Below are 17,095 nucleotides of genomic sequence, written 5' to 3'. Positions count from 1 at the left end.
TTGTGATGGTGTTCTTCTTTACTTGAAGAATCATCCCATGTCCTTATTGATGTGAGGGCTTATTTCTTACATGCCTTCTTCTTTTTCTTGGGTGTGGGCTTATTTGGATAAGCTTCCACAAAGTACCCCAACTCGTCGCATCCATAGCATTCTCTCTTTCTTTGCTTATTTCTTTGATTTGTGAAAATGAGATCTTGGATTTAGATGGGCACACCCTTGACATTGAACTTTTGGATCATCTTTTCTACCTTGTTGATTAATTTGATTGATTCTTCATCAAGGTCGGAGGTGGAGAAGGAAGATTAATCATCATCACTTGAGTCTTTATCATCATCATCATCATCATCTTCTTCTTCTTCTTCATCTTCACTTGAGGAGCTTGAGCTTGTCTCAACTTGCTTGCCCTTCATCTTCTTTTTCTCGCCACATGCGAGAGCTTTGCCTTTGCTTGATGAAGAGGCTTCTTCTTGACTCATCTTGCGTGACATTTCAAATATCACTATCTTGCCAATGACTATGGCCAGGGTCATAGTGCTCAAGTTCTCTATATTGTGAAGGATGGTGATGATGCTTGCATATTTCTTTTGTGGTAGCACAGAGATGATCTTTCTTACGATGTCCGCATCATCTAGCTTTGCTAGTCCTATTGAATGGAGCTTATTGATAATTAGATTCAAATGAGAATATATATCACAAACAAGCTCATCATCATTTATTGTAAAGGAATCATAATTTTGTTTAGCTAGACAATGTTTTTGCTCACGAACATTAGATGTGCCGTCATGGAGCTCTTAAAGTTTTAACCAAATTTCATATGCCGTATTTAAAGTGAACACTTGGTTAAACACATCCATACTAAAAGATTCAAGGGTTAATTGGATTCATGCCATTACAAAAACAACGTTTCTGAGATTTACCATTACAATTTGACTATTTTGAAATTTACCATTGCAATTCTACCTCTTGCCGATTCTTGCCAGTTTCTACGTATGGCCTTAGCCTGGACCCATGAGCGCCGTATCGACGGGCACTTGACCTGGCCGCGGTCCAGCGCATGGACGGCATCTCCATTCCATCTCCTTCCCCGTCCACTTCTCCACAAACCCTAGACCGACGATTTTGGCGACGGTGGCGTTGGGTGAGAGCTGCTGCTGGTGGAGGCTTGGCCTCGGCTTTTCTCCTCCTTGTCGCGTCCTCCTCGTGCATAGCGTAGGTGGGGCAGGTTGGGTGGTGCTGCTCTACGCTCGTACGGGTATAGCAGCGTGGTGCTGTGGTTGCATTGGACACGGCCAGGGGTGAGGGAGAGGAGGCCGCGACATCAAGGAAGAGCTCCTCGTCCAAGGGGTCATCGTGTAGGGCAGCGTGGCGTTGCTCTATTCCTGCTAGTACCTATCCATTCATCAGGTCTGAGGTAGAGTATGAAGCATGGGCATCAAATGAACGGCTAAAGAATCAGGTGCCCAATTCCAATCCAACAGCAGTGATGCAATTGTGTGATGAAGGATATGCCGATTTGAGGCATGAACTGAACCTAGTGATGTAAGCCCTGGACACTATTGCCACTGAAGTTTGGAACCAAAAAATGTGACAAGGTCAGATAAAGCAGGATGGGGAACCAGGCAAGAGGAAGTAGCAGGTTGTGGTTGATTGGTGACTTTGCTGCCCTAATGTGGAAGTGATGCTAGGTACTATGTAATAGTTGTAGCAACAATGTAATGCAGGAACCTGTAATGGGTAGTGTGTTGAGCTTGTATGACTAATTTCAGCAGCACTAAAATTATCTTATGAAAGAAATCTATAATGGGTAGTGTGCTGAGTTTGTATGACCAACTTCCATGTTTTTTGTTGTTATATTCTAATATAAAAATGGGAGGCAGAAACTATCTTATGAAATTGTGACTCTGGTGTTTGTTGGCATGCCTCAGATTCGGCAACTTGATTTTATAAAGGAAATTTGGATAGTTTCACAGTTCAAAAAAAGAGCACAAGCCAATCTGGAGCATGTTCAGCATGCCAATTTGCAAGTTTCACAGATCAGAAAAAAAAGAGAAGTGCACAGGTCAATCTAGAGCATGTTAAGCATGCAAATTTGCAAGTTTCATAGTTGAGAACAAATGTAACTTGGTTCACACAGCTGATGCCAATTTCCAATAGACAGAGATGGATTAATTTGGTTCTCACACAGTTGACAGAAACATAGTTTTCACAAATGAAATTACATATAGTTCACACACCTAGCTTCAACATAGTTCACACACCTGGCTTCAATATAGTTCACACACCTAACTTAAGCAAAAGACATAAATTCATTTCACACAGGTAACTTAAACAAAAGACACCAATATAGGTGACACAGCTGCCATCAGCTTATTTCACACAGCTGTCACATATTGGCATGACACAAGTTCATAGGCTAGCAATGAAGTCTTTGCGGCTTCGAACAACACTAAGTTGTGGAGCAGCAGCTGCCTTCATAAGATTCTTTTTAATTGGAGTCTTCTTTTTCTTTGGCATCTTCTTTTTCTTTGTTGCAGCCTTCTTTTTCTTCACCTGGTATGGTCCAGCAATCTCTTCTTCTGTTTCCTTCCTCTTCCTGTTTCATGAACAATTTCAAGTTAGTGCACATAGCAATAATTTTAGAAAACTGAAAATAAGAAGAGGGTGAGAAGGAACCTCTTGTTTTGTGAGCCTGCAGCAGCTTCTCCATCTTGACCTTGCTCTGGCAGCTTGCAAGAGGTCTCCTCATGTTGGGTCAGCTCGAGAGAGATTCAGATGCATACCTACCATCGCCGCCTTCCATCGTCACCGTGGCACACCCAGGGACCTGTGCCATGGAGCTCATCCCGCCACCATTGCTGCAGGGACAGAGCCAGGCCAAGCCAAGCCAAGCCCTCCTCTAGCAGCAGCCCTCCTTCAAATAGCTTCGGTCCACCGCCGCTAAAATCACTGGTCTAGGGTTCGTGGAGAAGGGGACAGGGAAGGAGACGGAATGGAGACGTCGTCCACGTGCTGGACCGCGGCCAGGTCAAGTGCTCGTCGATACGGCGCTCCTATATGCGAGTACAGCATGCAGATGGGCCTAGGCTGAGGCCATACGTAGAAACTGGCAAGAATCGGCAAGAGGTAGAATTGTAATGGTAAATTTCAAAATAGTCGAATTGTAATGGTAAATATCAAAAATGTTGTTTTTGTAATGGCATGAATCCAATTAACCCAAGATTCAAACAAGCAATTTTTAGCTCTAGCATTGAAGTGTATTTCTTTTTCATCACTCTTTGTGGGGTTTTTAGGATTCTTAATGGGTTTCGTCCCGTCACGAGTGACTCTCCAAACACCTAAATCAACCACCTCAAGGTAGCAAGCCATTCTAGCTTTATAATAGGGGATGTTAGTGCCATCAAAGTGCGGAGGCCTAGAGGTATCCATCCCAACCGCTCTAAATAACGTCGGCTCAACGGTGGTTAAGCCAAAGGTTCAAATTGAGCCAACCGGCTCTGATATCAATTGAAGTCGACCGTGACGCCTAAGAGGGGGGTGAATTAGGCAACTTAAAAATCTAACTCTAAAATATGGCCTCTTTTTCTAACCTTAGCAAAACCTATGCAAAAGATAAACTATCTAAATGTGCAATACGATTTTGCTAATGTGTTGCTATCTCTACCGCAAAAGGAGTAATACAATCAATGTAAACGCGGTAGCTGAAGAGCAAGATAGAGATATGCAAACTTCCATCAATGACTCCGGTATTTTTACCGAGGTATCGAGAAGCGCTCAAGCTTCCCCTTAGTCCTCGTTGGAGCCCCTCGCAAGGAATCCCTCGCAAGGGCCAAGCTTCTGGTCGGATAACTCCGTGGATAGCCTCGGACCTTCCCCACGCGTAAGTGGGTCTCCGACGTGCCTTCCGGTAGGCCTCTCCCAGATGCTCCCCGCCGTCTTCACTATCAAGCTTTCGGCCGAAATGCCGTGGGCCTTGTTCCCTCCGGTACACGGTGGCGGCCACACCACAAACGCGGTTGGTGTGATCTCGCAAGACTACAAGCCCTCTGATATACAACACTGGTGCGTGCAAGCACCAAGTGATAAGAGGTATGCAAACCTCACTAAACACTAGGCCTAAACCTAGAGCAAGCGCATAAGCGGTGGTCTAATCAACCTAAGCACTTCGCAAAGCACCTACGCTAATCACCTAATACAACACTAAACACTATACAAGTGGAGATCACTAAAATGGTGTATCAACACCCTTGGTATGTTTCCTTAGCTCCACTCTTCTCATTTGGCCGGTTGGGGTTGTATTTATAAGCCCCACTGAGAAAGTAGCCGTTGGAGGACGAAATCCTGCTTTTCTGCTACTGACCGGACGCTGGAGTCGTTCTAATCGGACACGTTCGGTCGTCCCGACCGTTGGAGCCACGAATAACTGATCAGACGCTGCCAGCGTCCGGTCACTTGCCACCGGACGCGTCTGGTCGCAAATCCGCCGCTCTGGAACCTCTCTGTACTCGATCGGACGCTGCTGTCCTGCGTTCGATTAGTTTGCCGCTAGCGTTCGGTTCAGCGTCCGATCGCTGTTGCTGTTGCCGAGCCTCCTGATCGGAGCGTCCGGTCGCTTTTCTCCAGCGTCCGGTCCAGCGTCCGGTCACCTCTATGAGCTCGTTTCTTCGTGATCTTGCGTGCGGCTTAGTTCCTATCTTCGTGCTTGGACTTTGCTTGATATCTTATGTCTTCTCTTGTGCTCCTAAGGTCTTCTTTGAGGTGTTGATCATCGGATCATCACGTCGCCTTTGTCCAAGTCACATCTCGCATCCTATTGAACTACAAAACAATCACTTGGAAATTCATTAGTCCAATTTGGTTGTGTTGGTCATTAAACACCAAAATTCAAAGTAAATGGGCCTAGGGTCTATTTTCCTTACAGAACAGATGACACGATAGTTGTATAAATATCTGAAACACAAGTTATTTAGGTAGCCACACAATAAGTTGTATGTTTCGTTACAAACACAAAGACATATTTACTAGTACTCCTATTCTAAATTATAACTCGTTCCACTTTTTTCTAGGTATATAATTTTTATTATACATCTAGATATATATTATGTTTAGATGGGTAATAAGAGTTACTCCCTCTGTCCTGCTTTATGTGTCGCTGTGGCAGCCGGTACTTGTGTCCAGGTTCACAGCTTCAGCAATGTACCTAGACTCTCCCTCCGTCTCCATTCATTTCATCTCTGCTGTTACTTGTCAGAAGCCAAAACGAGTCTGATAAAGGGACAGAGGGAGTATATACGTAGAAAAGTTAATAATGAAGTTATAATCCCGATAGAAGGAAACATTGTTTCTAGAGCCTCAACGGTTAAAACGTATGGTACATACTAGTGACCGTGCATGTTTAATCTGCATATAAAAAATCAAGGCAAGCATATTTCGATGTCGCGTACGTACTAACGTTCATAAAGCCCTATCAGCAACCTAGAAATAAAATTGCAAGCCGGTGTAAGAGCACAGAGGTAAATTCAGCAGATCAAGAAGATCCCATGTCAAGATAATTTTCCGGGTCAAGAAGACCGGCTCCTAACCATGTTTATCACAATTGTTGCTCAAAATTCAACGCTTTCTGGTTTTTGGGGAAATTGTTTGTTTGCAATCTGTACTTGTTAACGTGGACTTTTGTGAGACCCCACGGGCTGGGCTGTCGAACTACTATAGCTCGGCCCGAGGAAGTGTTGAACCAACTTAGCTCTAGGAGGCTATTAACTCCGGTTCGAACTTTTGCGTGAAGTGAGGATGAAAGCGCAAGAGAGTTAATTAGCAGGTGTGGTCCATTCAACGTGTAGAGTGGATCTTAGCCGTCATCTCGGGCTGGGGCGTTACAAATGGTATTCAGAGCCAACTCTCACGGTTTCACGGACATATATAGCTTTGCAAATAGCATGACACTTGGGCCAGGAGCTGGGAATATGGACGTGGGCCAAGAGAGTCGATCCTGGACATTTGTCCCGTTTGGATAGGTTGGTTCGAGCTGGGGCGTTACAAATGGTATTCAGAGACAACTCTCGCGGTTTCATGGACATATGGCTCGGGAGCTCGGACAGGTTGCGCATGGCTCTGCAAAGAGCATGGCACTTGGGCCAGGGAGCTAGGAATATGGACGTAGGCCAAGAGAGTCGATCCTGGATATTTATCCTGTTTGGGTAGGTTGGTTCATAGCCGCGGAAGGTACTGTAGCAGGCGGACTTAGTACCACCTCAGAACCAGAGGAAGGGTTGAACCAACTTAAAAGCTTGAGCTCTGGGAGGCTATTAACTCCGGTTCGAACATTTTGCGCGAAGCGAGGACGAAAGCGCAAGAGAGTTAATTAGCAGGTGTGGTCCATTAAACGTGTAGAGTGGATTTTAGCCATCATCTCGGACTGGAGCGTTACAACTTTCTTGTCAAATACACACCGGCAACATTTCAACATATGACAGATGCAAATAGTTTCTTTTTGCAGGTGGTGTTTATCGAGTGCAAAATAATCTTTGGTCATTACTGAATTGGTCAAAAGCCATGCCCGTCAACAAGTCTAAACAGCAGTAGTTTGACCATGATATAAAACAACAGCATACAAGGAGGCTCTGTGCTATCGAGGACTTTTGTTTATACTAAGTGCAAAGAGTTCATCACTTCAGGGAAATCATTAATCCAATACGGCATTCTTCTTACAACACCAGCAGCAGCATGAGGTGGTTAGCCATGCACCTGTTTACTTTTGTCCTGGCGATGGTTCTCTCTATGGCCTCTCATGCCACCTCTTGCACGGAGCAAGAGGAGAGCTCCTGCTCCAGTTCGTCGCTGCGCTCTCCCAGGACGGTGGCCTCGCCGGTTCATGGCGGAACGGCATGGACTGCTGCAAATGGGAAGGGATCACCTGCGATTCAGATGGCGCAGTCGTCGATGTCTTTCTGGCTTCCAGAAACCTTCAGGGCCACATCTCAGCGACCCTTGGCAACCTCACCGCCCTGCAGCGACTCAATCTCTCCCACAACTCGTTGTGTGGTTACCTGCCGCAGGAATTGGTGTCTCACAGCAGCCTCATTCTACTTGATGTCAGCTTCAACTGCCTCACTGGGAACCTGCAAGTGCAAGAGCTGAGCTCGTCAGTTCCTGATCTACCAATGCAGGTACTGAACATCTCAAGCAACTTGTTTACATGACAGTTTCCATACACTACATGGAAGGTGATGGAGAGCCTGGTTGCGCTTAATGCCAGTAACAACAGCTTTACCGGGCAGATGACAACTCATTTCTGCAAAAACTCGCCGTCCTTGATGGTTCTTGATCTCAGTTACAACCAGTTTAGGGAGAGAATACCCCCTGGTCTTGGTGCTTGTTCCATGCTAAGAGTGCTCAAGGTTGGACACAACCACCTGAATGGAAATCTCCCTGATGAGCTCTTCAATGCTACCTCGCTGGAGTGCCTCTCTTTTCCCAACAATGGTTTACAAGGAATACTTGATGGCGCGCATATAGCCAAACTGCTTGATTTGGTCATCCTTGATCTTGGAGCAAACAAATTGAGGGGCAAGATTCCAGGCTCCATAGGTCAGCTCAAGAGATTGCAGGAACTCCATTTGGACTACAACAGCATGTCTGGGGAATTGCCATCAACCCTGAGCAACTGCACAGACCTTATAACCATCAACCTCAAGGGCAACAGCTTCAGTGGATTGCTTGGCAAGGTCAATTTCTCTACCCTGCACAATCTCAGAACTTTAGACCTTCTGTACAACAACTTCACCGGCGCGGTTCCGGAAAGCATATACTCTTGCAGAAATTTGACTGCATTGAGGTTATCTGGCAACAACTTAAATGGGCAACTTTCACCAAGAATAGGTAATCTGAAGTCCCTCACCTTCCTATCCCTTGGCCAAAACAATTTTACCAACATCACAAACACCCTTCAGATCCTTAAGAGCAGCAAGAAACTGACCACTCTTCTGATCGGATCCACCTTCATGCATGAGACCATGCCAGATGATGACAGCATTGATGGTTTCGATAATCTTCAGGTTCTTTCCATAGGTGGGTGCTCCTTGTCAGGGAAAATACCTCGGTGGTTATCCAAGCTCACAAATTTGGAGATGTTAATGTTAAATAACAATCAGCTAACTGGACCCATACCCTACTGGATCAGCAGCCTAAACTTCCTGTTCTATTTAGACTTAGCAAACAACGGCCTTACTGGGGAAATTCCAACATCTTTAATAAAGATGCCAATGATGAGATCAGAGAAGACCACAGCACATTTGGATCCAAGAGTCTTTGAGCTACCAATATATGTAGACACCACATTTCAGTACCGGCCAATGCTTTTCCAAAAGTGCTCAACCTAGGAACCAATGAATTTGTGGGCGTAATCCCTCCAGATATAGGCCTCTTGAAAGAGCTCCTTTCGCTTAATTTGAGCTTCAACAGATTACACAGAGATATCCCAAAATCGATCTGCAATCTGACAAACTTGCTGGTGCTCGACTTGTCAAGCAACCATCTTACAGGTGCAATCCCAGCCGCGCTGAACAATCTACACGTTCTATCTAAATTCAATGTTTCTTTCAATGACCTAGAAGGACCTATTCCAACTACAGGCCAGCTTAGTACGTTTGCAAATTCTAGCTTCGATGGAAACCCGAAGCTGTGTGGTGCAATGCTGGGTCGCCACTGCAGTCCATCAGAGACAGGTCCAGTGTCTGTTGTCTATACAAAACTGTGTGCTAGTAGCAAGGTCATCTTTGCAATTGCTTTCGGTGTTTTCTTTGGAGTGGGAGTGCTGTATGATCAGATGGTACTATCTGCATATATTGGCTAACTGACGCCAATGTGTCCTGAATCGACTAAATGCGATTGATAGAGCATCGCCGAGAAATAACAGCTCTGTTATCACGAGCACCAACAATGGTATGATCTCCAGACAAAATTAGGGAACCCATGCCAAGCAGCAAGATCTGTATCTCTGTCATTGGAGACATTCAGTCAGTAGTCATTGTTTCAAGAAATTGGTTGGTTGAAGCTGCTGGAGGATGCGTCAAGTTGAGAGGTGAAGTAATCCAGAAACAACTGCGACGGTGCGGCATGCCAAACTTTTGTAACTTTCATAACTATATTTTATATATTTTAGATTTTAGAAATGTACTGTCACGTGTATGAAATTATGTGGCTCTTGTCAACAGTGAAAATAATTTCATTTGCATCATGGGTGGATCGTCTGTGCAGAAAATTGTAAGTTACTCATAAAATAAATTTAACAGCACTCACCAGGTAAATACGTCAGTAGTTCAAACTATACCATTCCATTGAAGATAGCAGCCTATGATTAATGACAGCTAAACATTCAGCTAACGAGAGTCAACCACCAGACCAACAAAGAACTCTTCTATTTTGAGAAGACGCAGCACATCGGTAGAGTTTCAACAAGAACTGCAAACCATTGACACAGCCAAGAGTAGAAACCACAACCAAATTTGACGTCATTAAGACAGGCAAAGGATCAAATATCACTTGTTAAATTCATAACGGTAACCAAGTACAAATCTTAGCACCCAACTTTTAGAGATCCTAGAGCATACACCAAAAATGCTAGAGCATTATCTCGGCCAAACAGCCAGTCTCATGATTCAACTAGAGAACCCCAACATTCCTGACAACAGCAACTAGAGGACCCTAGCATGCCTGACAAGAGCAACTAGGAGAACCCCGCTATAACGAGCTAAATCATGCTTCAGTCTGCTCCCTCAAGCGACGGATCGTGCTCCTGACAGTGACTGCACTAGCAGTGCTGCAAATATACATAACAGAATTTAGCCATGCTTAACAAATTATGGTTTTGGAACACAAGATGAGAGTCAGCAAATAATTACTTCATGGTGTAAGCACCGCCAGCCTTGACCTTCCCACAGTCCTTGCATCCCCAAATTCCAACTGCTTTCCTCTTCACAGCAAACTGGAAAGACAACACAACAAAAGTGGGACACATCTTAGAAACAAATTGCTCAACATGCCTAAACATATTATAAACCATTCAAATATGAGAATAAACAAACAAATATATTTAAGACCTATTGCTTTCATGTGCTCAAAATCAGTCCGCAGCCTACAGTTGATAACAGTCTAGTAGTGGCGATAACGAATACATAAAGACAGTTTGCAGTGTAATAGATTAAAAAAATAGCAGACTCAAATGCAGAAGCAGGCTAACTAACAGAAAATCTACCTTCCCACAGAACTCGCAGAAGTACTTGGAATGCTGAGATACCTCCATCTTCTTGATCTGCTTACGCAAGCTAGCACCATACCTGGTTCCTGTAACATTATAATTTGCAAGGTTAACTTCATATCCCGGACGCACAAATTGGGAAATATGTCATTTTTTGAGCATGTACCATATTTGCCAACAATTCCGGCCTTCTTGGTGCGCTTAGTCTGCATAGGCATTATAAACAAAATAAATTACACAGCTGCTCACTAGAATTGTTCAATGCAATATAACTGGTAAGTGTAAAATTGTAACTTCAAGACTAATGTTAGTATCAATATAAAAGATTGTGCACACTCAAGTAGGTTAACAATGAGCAAGAGAAAAATTATAATTTCTTAAATAAACACTAGATATGTAGACCACTAAAAAACATTAAGCTGAGTTAGTTGCCATTCACTCTCCAATAGCAGCAAGAGAAACTATATATATACGTTTGAAAAGCAAAGGCATAACAACTATATCAAGACAAGGGGAAAAAGTATTATAAGCCACTGATTTATACATGAGGTATTCAAATGTTAATCTTTGCACTGGATACTACTTTCATGTTCCATGCTGCCTGGTGCAGCAGAGTGGCTTCAGATTACATGGCAAAGGTGTCAGGTGACCAAAGTGAGTTTACTAAAAATGTATGTTTCCAATCTGCTGGAACTTGCACAAGCACTCAGGATGAAAACCACACTGATGTGTTGTGGCCTTTACAGTTCGCACCTCACCCTGGCGAACCTGAGGTAGCAACTTCTCCAAACCTACAAGGCTACACTGCACAAAAAGCAGTGTGCCACTCGAAATGGCACAATCCAGGCTAGCACAATCCAACTACCCGCATGACCCTACCGGCAGCCTAGCACTAAATTGCACTTTAAGCACAAGCTATTCCGGATTTCCAGTGTTACGACAAACGACCTTCAACTTATATGAAAACAGAGCGACTGATCCGAAGTATGATTGCGGGACATGCTCCTATCCCGAAAACTAAACTATGGAGCCTAGCCCAATACATATCGAACTGGAGGTGGACCACGAAGTGGAACGCTAGATCTCGCGCGACACATCATAACAAGCGGCCAGACAGAACTACGCATCCACCGTACGACAAACAACAGAAGGTAGAAATCTTGCTCACAGGAAGAATGGGAGGAAGACGGTGAAGCGACGTACCATCTTGGCGACGGGAAAGCAAGCGAGGTGCGGGGCGTAGCAGCGGCGGCGGCGCGCGTGAGGGTTAGGCTCGAGAAAGAGACGAAGAGGCACGATTGAGAATTTATATAGGAGGTGCTAGGGTTTCGTGAAAATATGGATCGGGCCTCTGTGCTGTTATGGGCCGGGCCAAAATGTCTATTCGATCCCTTTCAGCAAGAGCGCGCGACTTTAATGGACCTTTCTTGGGTTCATCGGCGATGGCAAAGTGTATTGAAAAAAGTCCACATTACCTCTCAACTTTCGCTTTCTCCCTGAACTCTAAAATCGGATAAATCACCTTCATGAATTTTTAAAACTGTTCGTTTTACATCCCTGACCATATAAGCGGTTTTCAAAGACGATTTTATCTTTTTTTATTTATTTTGGCTAAATCTTTCAAAAGTCACAATAAGTCATAGAAAAATCATAAAATAGAAAATCTAATTTTGTTTGACTCCATATGAGGAGATCTACATAGTGAATATATAATATGATATACTTTAGTATAAACTTTTTACTGTAGCTTTAGATCTATATTTTTTGTTAATTAATTCATAGCTACAGTTTTATGGTTCAATTGTGGTGAAATTTTTATGGTGAACTAATTATTGTATGCTTGAACTGTGGTAAAAAATTTATACTCATTGGATCATGTATAACTTAGTTATAGATATATAACTTAGTTATAGATTCATAAATACTTTTTAACAAGTATACAACTAAATAAATCTATAACTAAGTTATAAATAATCCAATGAGTATAAAATTTTTACTACAGTTCAAGTATACAATAATTATCCCACGATAAAAATTTCACCATAATTGAACCATAGAAACTATAACTATGAATTAATTATAGAAAAATATATATCTAATGCTACAGCAAAAAATTTTGTACTAAATCATACCATATTATATGTTCACTATGTAGATCTACTAATATGGAGTCCAATAAAATTGGATTTTCTATTTTATGATTTTTTGTGTGATTTACTATGATTTTTTAAAGATTCAGCCGAAATAAATAAAAAAGAAAAGATAAAACCGCATTTGAAAACTGCTTATAACCCATCAGGGAGGTAAAGCGAACAGTTTTGAAAGTTCAGGGAGGTGGTTTAGCTGGTTTTAGAGTTTAGGGAGAAAAAATAGACTTTCACAAAAATTAAGGGAGCTAACGTGGACTTTAAGTCTACTGGACTTTAAGTCTACTAAGTGTCCGTGGGTTGCTACGGGTATACGGGTATACATAGAATCTCATGACAGATAGCCGCACGTATAGAACATATGTAAAATATGATCCATTCATTAACAATTTATTTGATATAAAGCTAAATATTAACCATAGAAGAAAAGAGGCATGTTAGAAATAATAACCATCACCTTACAAATTAAACATAAATTCACATATAGTTATAGAAAATATATTATAATATAATAAGTACATCTAATCAGTAACATGTCCACAAGATCATCATACAATACTTGTCTCCTGTGGTTCCCAGACTTCTTCTATTACCTGAAATGCAGATGGATACGACAAATGTCTGTAACAAAGGACACAAATGTGAGAAAATATAACAGTTATACAAAACATAAGACAATATCTTTTCATAGAGTGAGGACCTCCTTGTAGACAATATTTTTCATGTATATACTATTTTTTTTGTCTTTTTTTCTTATCCTTGTTATCACTGGGTGAGACGGCAAAGATCCTAATGTTCGATTTGGCAGTGGATCTAGATAGCGCAATATACAACTGACCATGATAAAACACCAGTCCAGGCAAATACACACCAGCATGGGGGATAGTCTGCCCCTGTGCCTTATTAACCGTCATGGCAAAACTGAGTCTAACCGAAAACTGATTTCTCTTGAACTAGAATGGGAACATCTCATCATCTAAGGGACATAACAGAATCCGTGGTAGAAAGATTCGCTTTTTCAGCATGGTCTCAGACCATAATTTCTGCATCGATGGTATTTCGTAGGAACCCTCGAACCACCAGCCTTGTTCCATTGCAAAGTCCACCCGCAGGGTCGATGTTCCTTAGCAATGTGACCGGGCACCCAATCTTGAGCTTTAACACATGTGGAGGGATATCGTTAGGGGTCAAAGTATTTAGGAACTTAGATGGGTAGTAGTTGTGTGGATCATCCACTACACTGTCAAAGCTATGGTACACCATCTTATCTCCTTGGAAACGACTTATCATCTTCATGTTAATCATATCAACCCAGTCATTCCGCGGAGATAATATTGCTCGTGAGGTGATGTAGCTCTTGTTTGACATATTGGCATTGAGGGCAGGGAATATGCAGTCAACTAACGTATCAAGATCACTATCTTCCCCGGTCTGTGGTATGCATATATCATTAGGAAGGCGGATTTCACCATCACCATTAGCCTCCTTAGAGCCTCCCCCGATGCATAGCAAGTATTTTGCAAACCATGGGTCGCTCTTTGCCCTCATATTGCGCACCAGTTTGAGATGTCGCATGGAATTTGAAAGGTACGACATCCGCAGTGGGGCACCAACTATTTAAGCCATTGACCCTCTTTGAATAAATGGGAGAACCTGCCTAAAATCTCCACCAAACACCACAGTCTTTCCCCCAAATGGTAGGTTAGGATGGTCCATGATATCACGGAGGCTGTTGTCTAGCGCCTCGACACCTTGCCTCTTCACCATCGTCACCTTGTCCCAAATAATAAGGGATATGGTCCGAAGTAGCTTGGTGGCACTACTCTATTTTGTGAAGCTACAAAAGGCCCCATCATTGAGGGTGAGGGGAATCTTGAAGCATAAGTGGGCGGTTTTGCCACCAGGCATTATTGAGGCAGCAACACCAGATGTTGTTGTTGCCATGGCAATCTTGTCCTGACTACATATAGTAGTGAGCAGGGCCCTATATAGATAAGTCTTTTCAGTGCTGCTAGGTCCATCCACAAAGAACAAACCCCCATGATTGCTATCAACAGCAGACATAATCTCATTGCGGGTAGCCTATTGCTCCTTGTTAAGGGTCTTTGATAGTGCCATGTCATCAATGCTTGCCTCAACGCTAGCCTCCTCAAAAATCTCCCTGGGAATATTGCTAGACGTATCATATGTGTCGTCGATATTAGGAAGTGGGTACATCTTAATGTCCTTCTGCATTGATTCTAACAACTTCTAAATATTTATGAGGACCATCTGCTCCACTGCGAAGCTGGACTAGTTATTGCGCCTGTAGTCCTCTGACATTGCCTTGTTGTACTTTTCCTAGAGTTCTAACGCATCACTCGGCTCACAAAATACCAAGATTGTTGTAAATAGCCTTCGAAGTGCATATGGCATCATCCATAGAGTAGCTTCAGCAAGGCCCTCGTGCAGCGCGTTGTCCGCTTCAATGCGGCCCCTTCTTTCTGTAGCTTCACGAAAAGTCAGTAGGAGTTCGCCAGAAACCGTCCTTAGATCAATGAATGAGGTTGCATCAGCCACATGGTTTAGAAGCACCCTAAGATAATATCACTCCCCTTTGGTCGGATTGCCACATACAACTCTTCCAATCTATCTTAAATGATTCTTTTGCGCTCTTCTAATTGATGATTTTCCCTATGAGTCTCACTTATAGTACTCAGGAAAGTCCCGATACAATATACTGCGGGCATGTTCAGATGTGTTGTTCTTCTCAAAGTAGGCTGTTGAAAGGTCCTTGTTTGGTTTTGGTAATTGAGTGACAACCTAGGTGGAGTAATTATGTTTGATGTGAGATACATAGGAAATTAGTCCACAGGTACATGTGTCTGAGCAACATATGTCATGGTGGTGAAAATGGCTCAGAGATGTTGCAAAGCTCATACATGTGATGAAGGAGCTCATTGCATATGAGACATAACATGAAGTCATGTGACTAAGGTAGAAAAGATCAAGACAAGGCTTGGCTTGATGGACCAGTTGCAAGCATGAAGGGCAAGTTGGAGGCTTTGGAGCGATGGACCATGTGGTGGTGAAGGTTGAGCAAAGACTTGGCACCGATGGACCAATGCAACGGTGAAGAGAAAGTGAGGTCAAGATCAATGAACCAATAAGGTCACATGATGATATGAAGTAGATCATATCATTGTTGATCATGTTGGTGCATGTGTTGCATCGACATTGGAGGAGATGGAATGGAATGCGCAAGGCAAATGTATAACCTATAAGTCATTTTATTTCACCCGTCATAGGTGTGTAGAGAAGTTTATGACCGAGTTTAGGATAGATGGCCATACTATCAAGAGGGGCAAACTTATTTGCATATCGGTCATCTAGTGCCACTTGAGTAATCTAACTTTGCAATGTTGCTAGGATCGAGTGGCGTTATAAATTGAGTGACTAATCCTTTGAAAAATGTTTGTGAAAATGCTAGCACACTTGCACTTGGTGGTGTACACTTGGTGGTGTTGGCACATTTGCAAAGGAGAAGAAGTTAGAGTTGTTGTGGATCAACTTAGAGAAGAGAAAAATGTTTTTTAGTGTACTCCAAACTATAGGATGGTCCTTGGATTGGAATATTGTTTCGATCCATTATGATTTGGATCAAGTATGCATGTGGAATGTGTAGACCTCTGAGTAAGCTTTCCAAAATGTCTAAAATCATTGAAATAAGAGTTCAGAGCTAAGAGTTATAGCCATTTTAGCGTTGAAAGGTCTGCGACCGGACTCTGCGACCTGCGCGTCCGATCAGCATCTACGAGTCCAGTCACAGAGTCTGGTCAATATTTTTAACATGTCTAGGAGCGACCGGACACATAGAGAGTCCGGTCAGTGATGACCTGACGCATCCGGTCATCAAAAGGGCTCTCTAGAACCTCTCTAGAAGTGACCGGACGATGATAGAGTCGAGTCCGATCATAGGATAAAGGTGAGTCCGGTCAATTGTGCAGAAATGCGTTGGTAACTGGACTCAGCCTCGATGCGTCCAGTCATTGGACCTAGGCGCGTTCGGTCAAGAGTATGCGCACGTGGGAGCTAGCCGTTGAAGCCCAACGGTCGGCTTAGAAAAGAAGGGACGCATGGCATCATCCTAGCGATCGGACTCTGTGACCTACGTGTTCGATCGTTATGACCTGCGAGTCCTGTCAGTTCAAAAAGTGCCCAGTGAAGGGGTACAACGGCTTTATTTTCTTAGGGGCTATAAAACCAAACATTGGCCAGCCTTGGGCTCATTGCTGAGCACACCATAGCCTTGGTGGCTTATGTGGTAGTGCTTGGGAGCCCTCTAACTCACTTGAGCTTGATAGTGTTCATCCGATCGAGTGAGTGAGATATTCTAGTGCAATTGCATCATGAGGTTGCATGGAGTGGCACTAGGTGATTGTCTTGCAAGTCGGTGGTGCTTGTTACTCTTGAGGTTGCCACCTCCTAGATGGCTTGGTGGTGGTCTCCGTCGAATCCCATAAGAAGCTTGTGCGATGCTCCGGAGAAGAGCTTTGTGAGGGGCATTATGCTCGCCCAGCGGGAGCTATGAAGAGCAACTCTAGTAGAGTGAGATGTGAAGGGTGACTAGTGGTCTAGCCAGGTCAAGTGCTAGAGCTTGTGGTAAGCATTGGCGCTACATTTCGTCCCGATTGTGGCCCTGTTTGCCACTGGCACT

The 17,095-nt window shown here is 43.3% G+C and overlaps 2 protein-coding genes and 1 pseudogene across 3 annotated transcripts; 1 reads left to right on the top strand and 2 right to left on the bottom strand.

Annotated features, from left to right (window-relative positions):
- LOC136465187 (receptor-like protein 2) overlaps window positions 1–8,848 on the top strand; it is a 33,504-nt pseudogene extending 24,656 nt beyond the window's left edge.
- A 632-nt stretch (window positions 8,849–9,480) lies between these two features.
- LOC136462738 (large ribosomal subunit protein eL43z) lies at window positions 9,481–11,570 on the bottom strand. Of its 2 annotated transcripts, XM_066461791.1 has the most exons (5): window positions 11,456–11,570; window positions 10,419–10,458; window positions 10,250–10,338; window positions 9,897–9,979; window positions 9,481–9,814 (listed from the first exon to the last, which is right to left on the bottom strand). In XM_066461791.1, the coding sequence occupies exons 1-5, from the start codon at window positions 11,456–11,458 to the stop codon at window positions 9,751–9,753; spliced, it is 279 nt and encodes a 92-aa protein (XP_066317888.1). In that variant the 5' UTR covers window positions 11,459–11,570; the 3' UTR covers window positions 9,481–9,750. The 2 variants fall into 2 exon arrangements, with proteins under 2 accessions (XP_066317888.1, XP_066317886.1); XM_066461789.1 differs by lacking the exon at window positions 11,456–11,570 and having other exon boundaries at window positions 10,419–10,470.
- A 1,858-nt stretch (window positions 11,571–13,428) lies between these two features.
- LOC136465186 (uncharacterized) lies at window positions 13,429–13,995 on the bottom strand. Its single transcript, XM_066464025.1, has one exon. The coding sequence runs from the start codon at window positions 13,993–13,995 to the stop codon at window positions 13,429–13,431; it is 567 nt and encodes a 188-aa protein (XP_066320122.1).
- Between the last annotated feature and the right edge of the window lie 3,100 nt (window positions 13,996–17,095).

This window comes from Miscanthus floridulus, chromosome 7 (assembly GCF_019320115.1).
Source record: "Miscanthus floridulus cultivar M001 chromosome 7, ASM1932011v1, whole genome shotgun sequence".
In the NCBI taxonomy this organism is placed as follows: domain Eukaryota; kingdom Viridiplantae; phylum Streptophyta; class Magnoliopsida; order Poales; family Poaceae; genus Miscanthus; species Miscanthus floridulus.
This window is presented reverse-complemented; position numbering and strand designations above follow the sequence as displayed.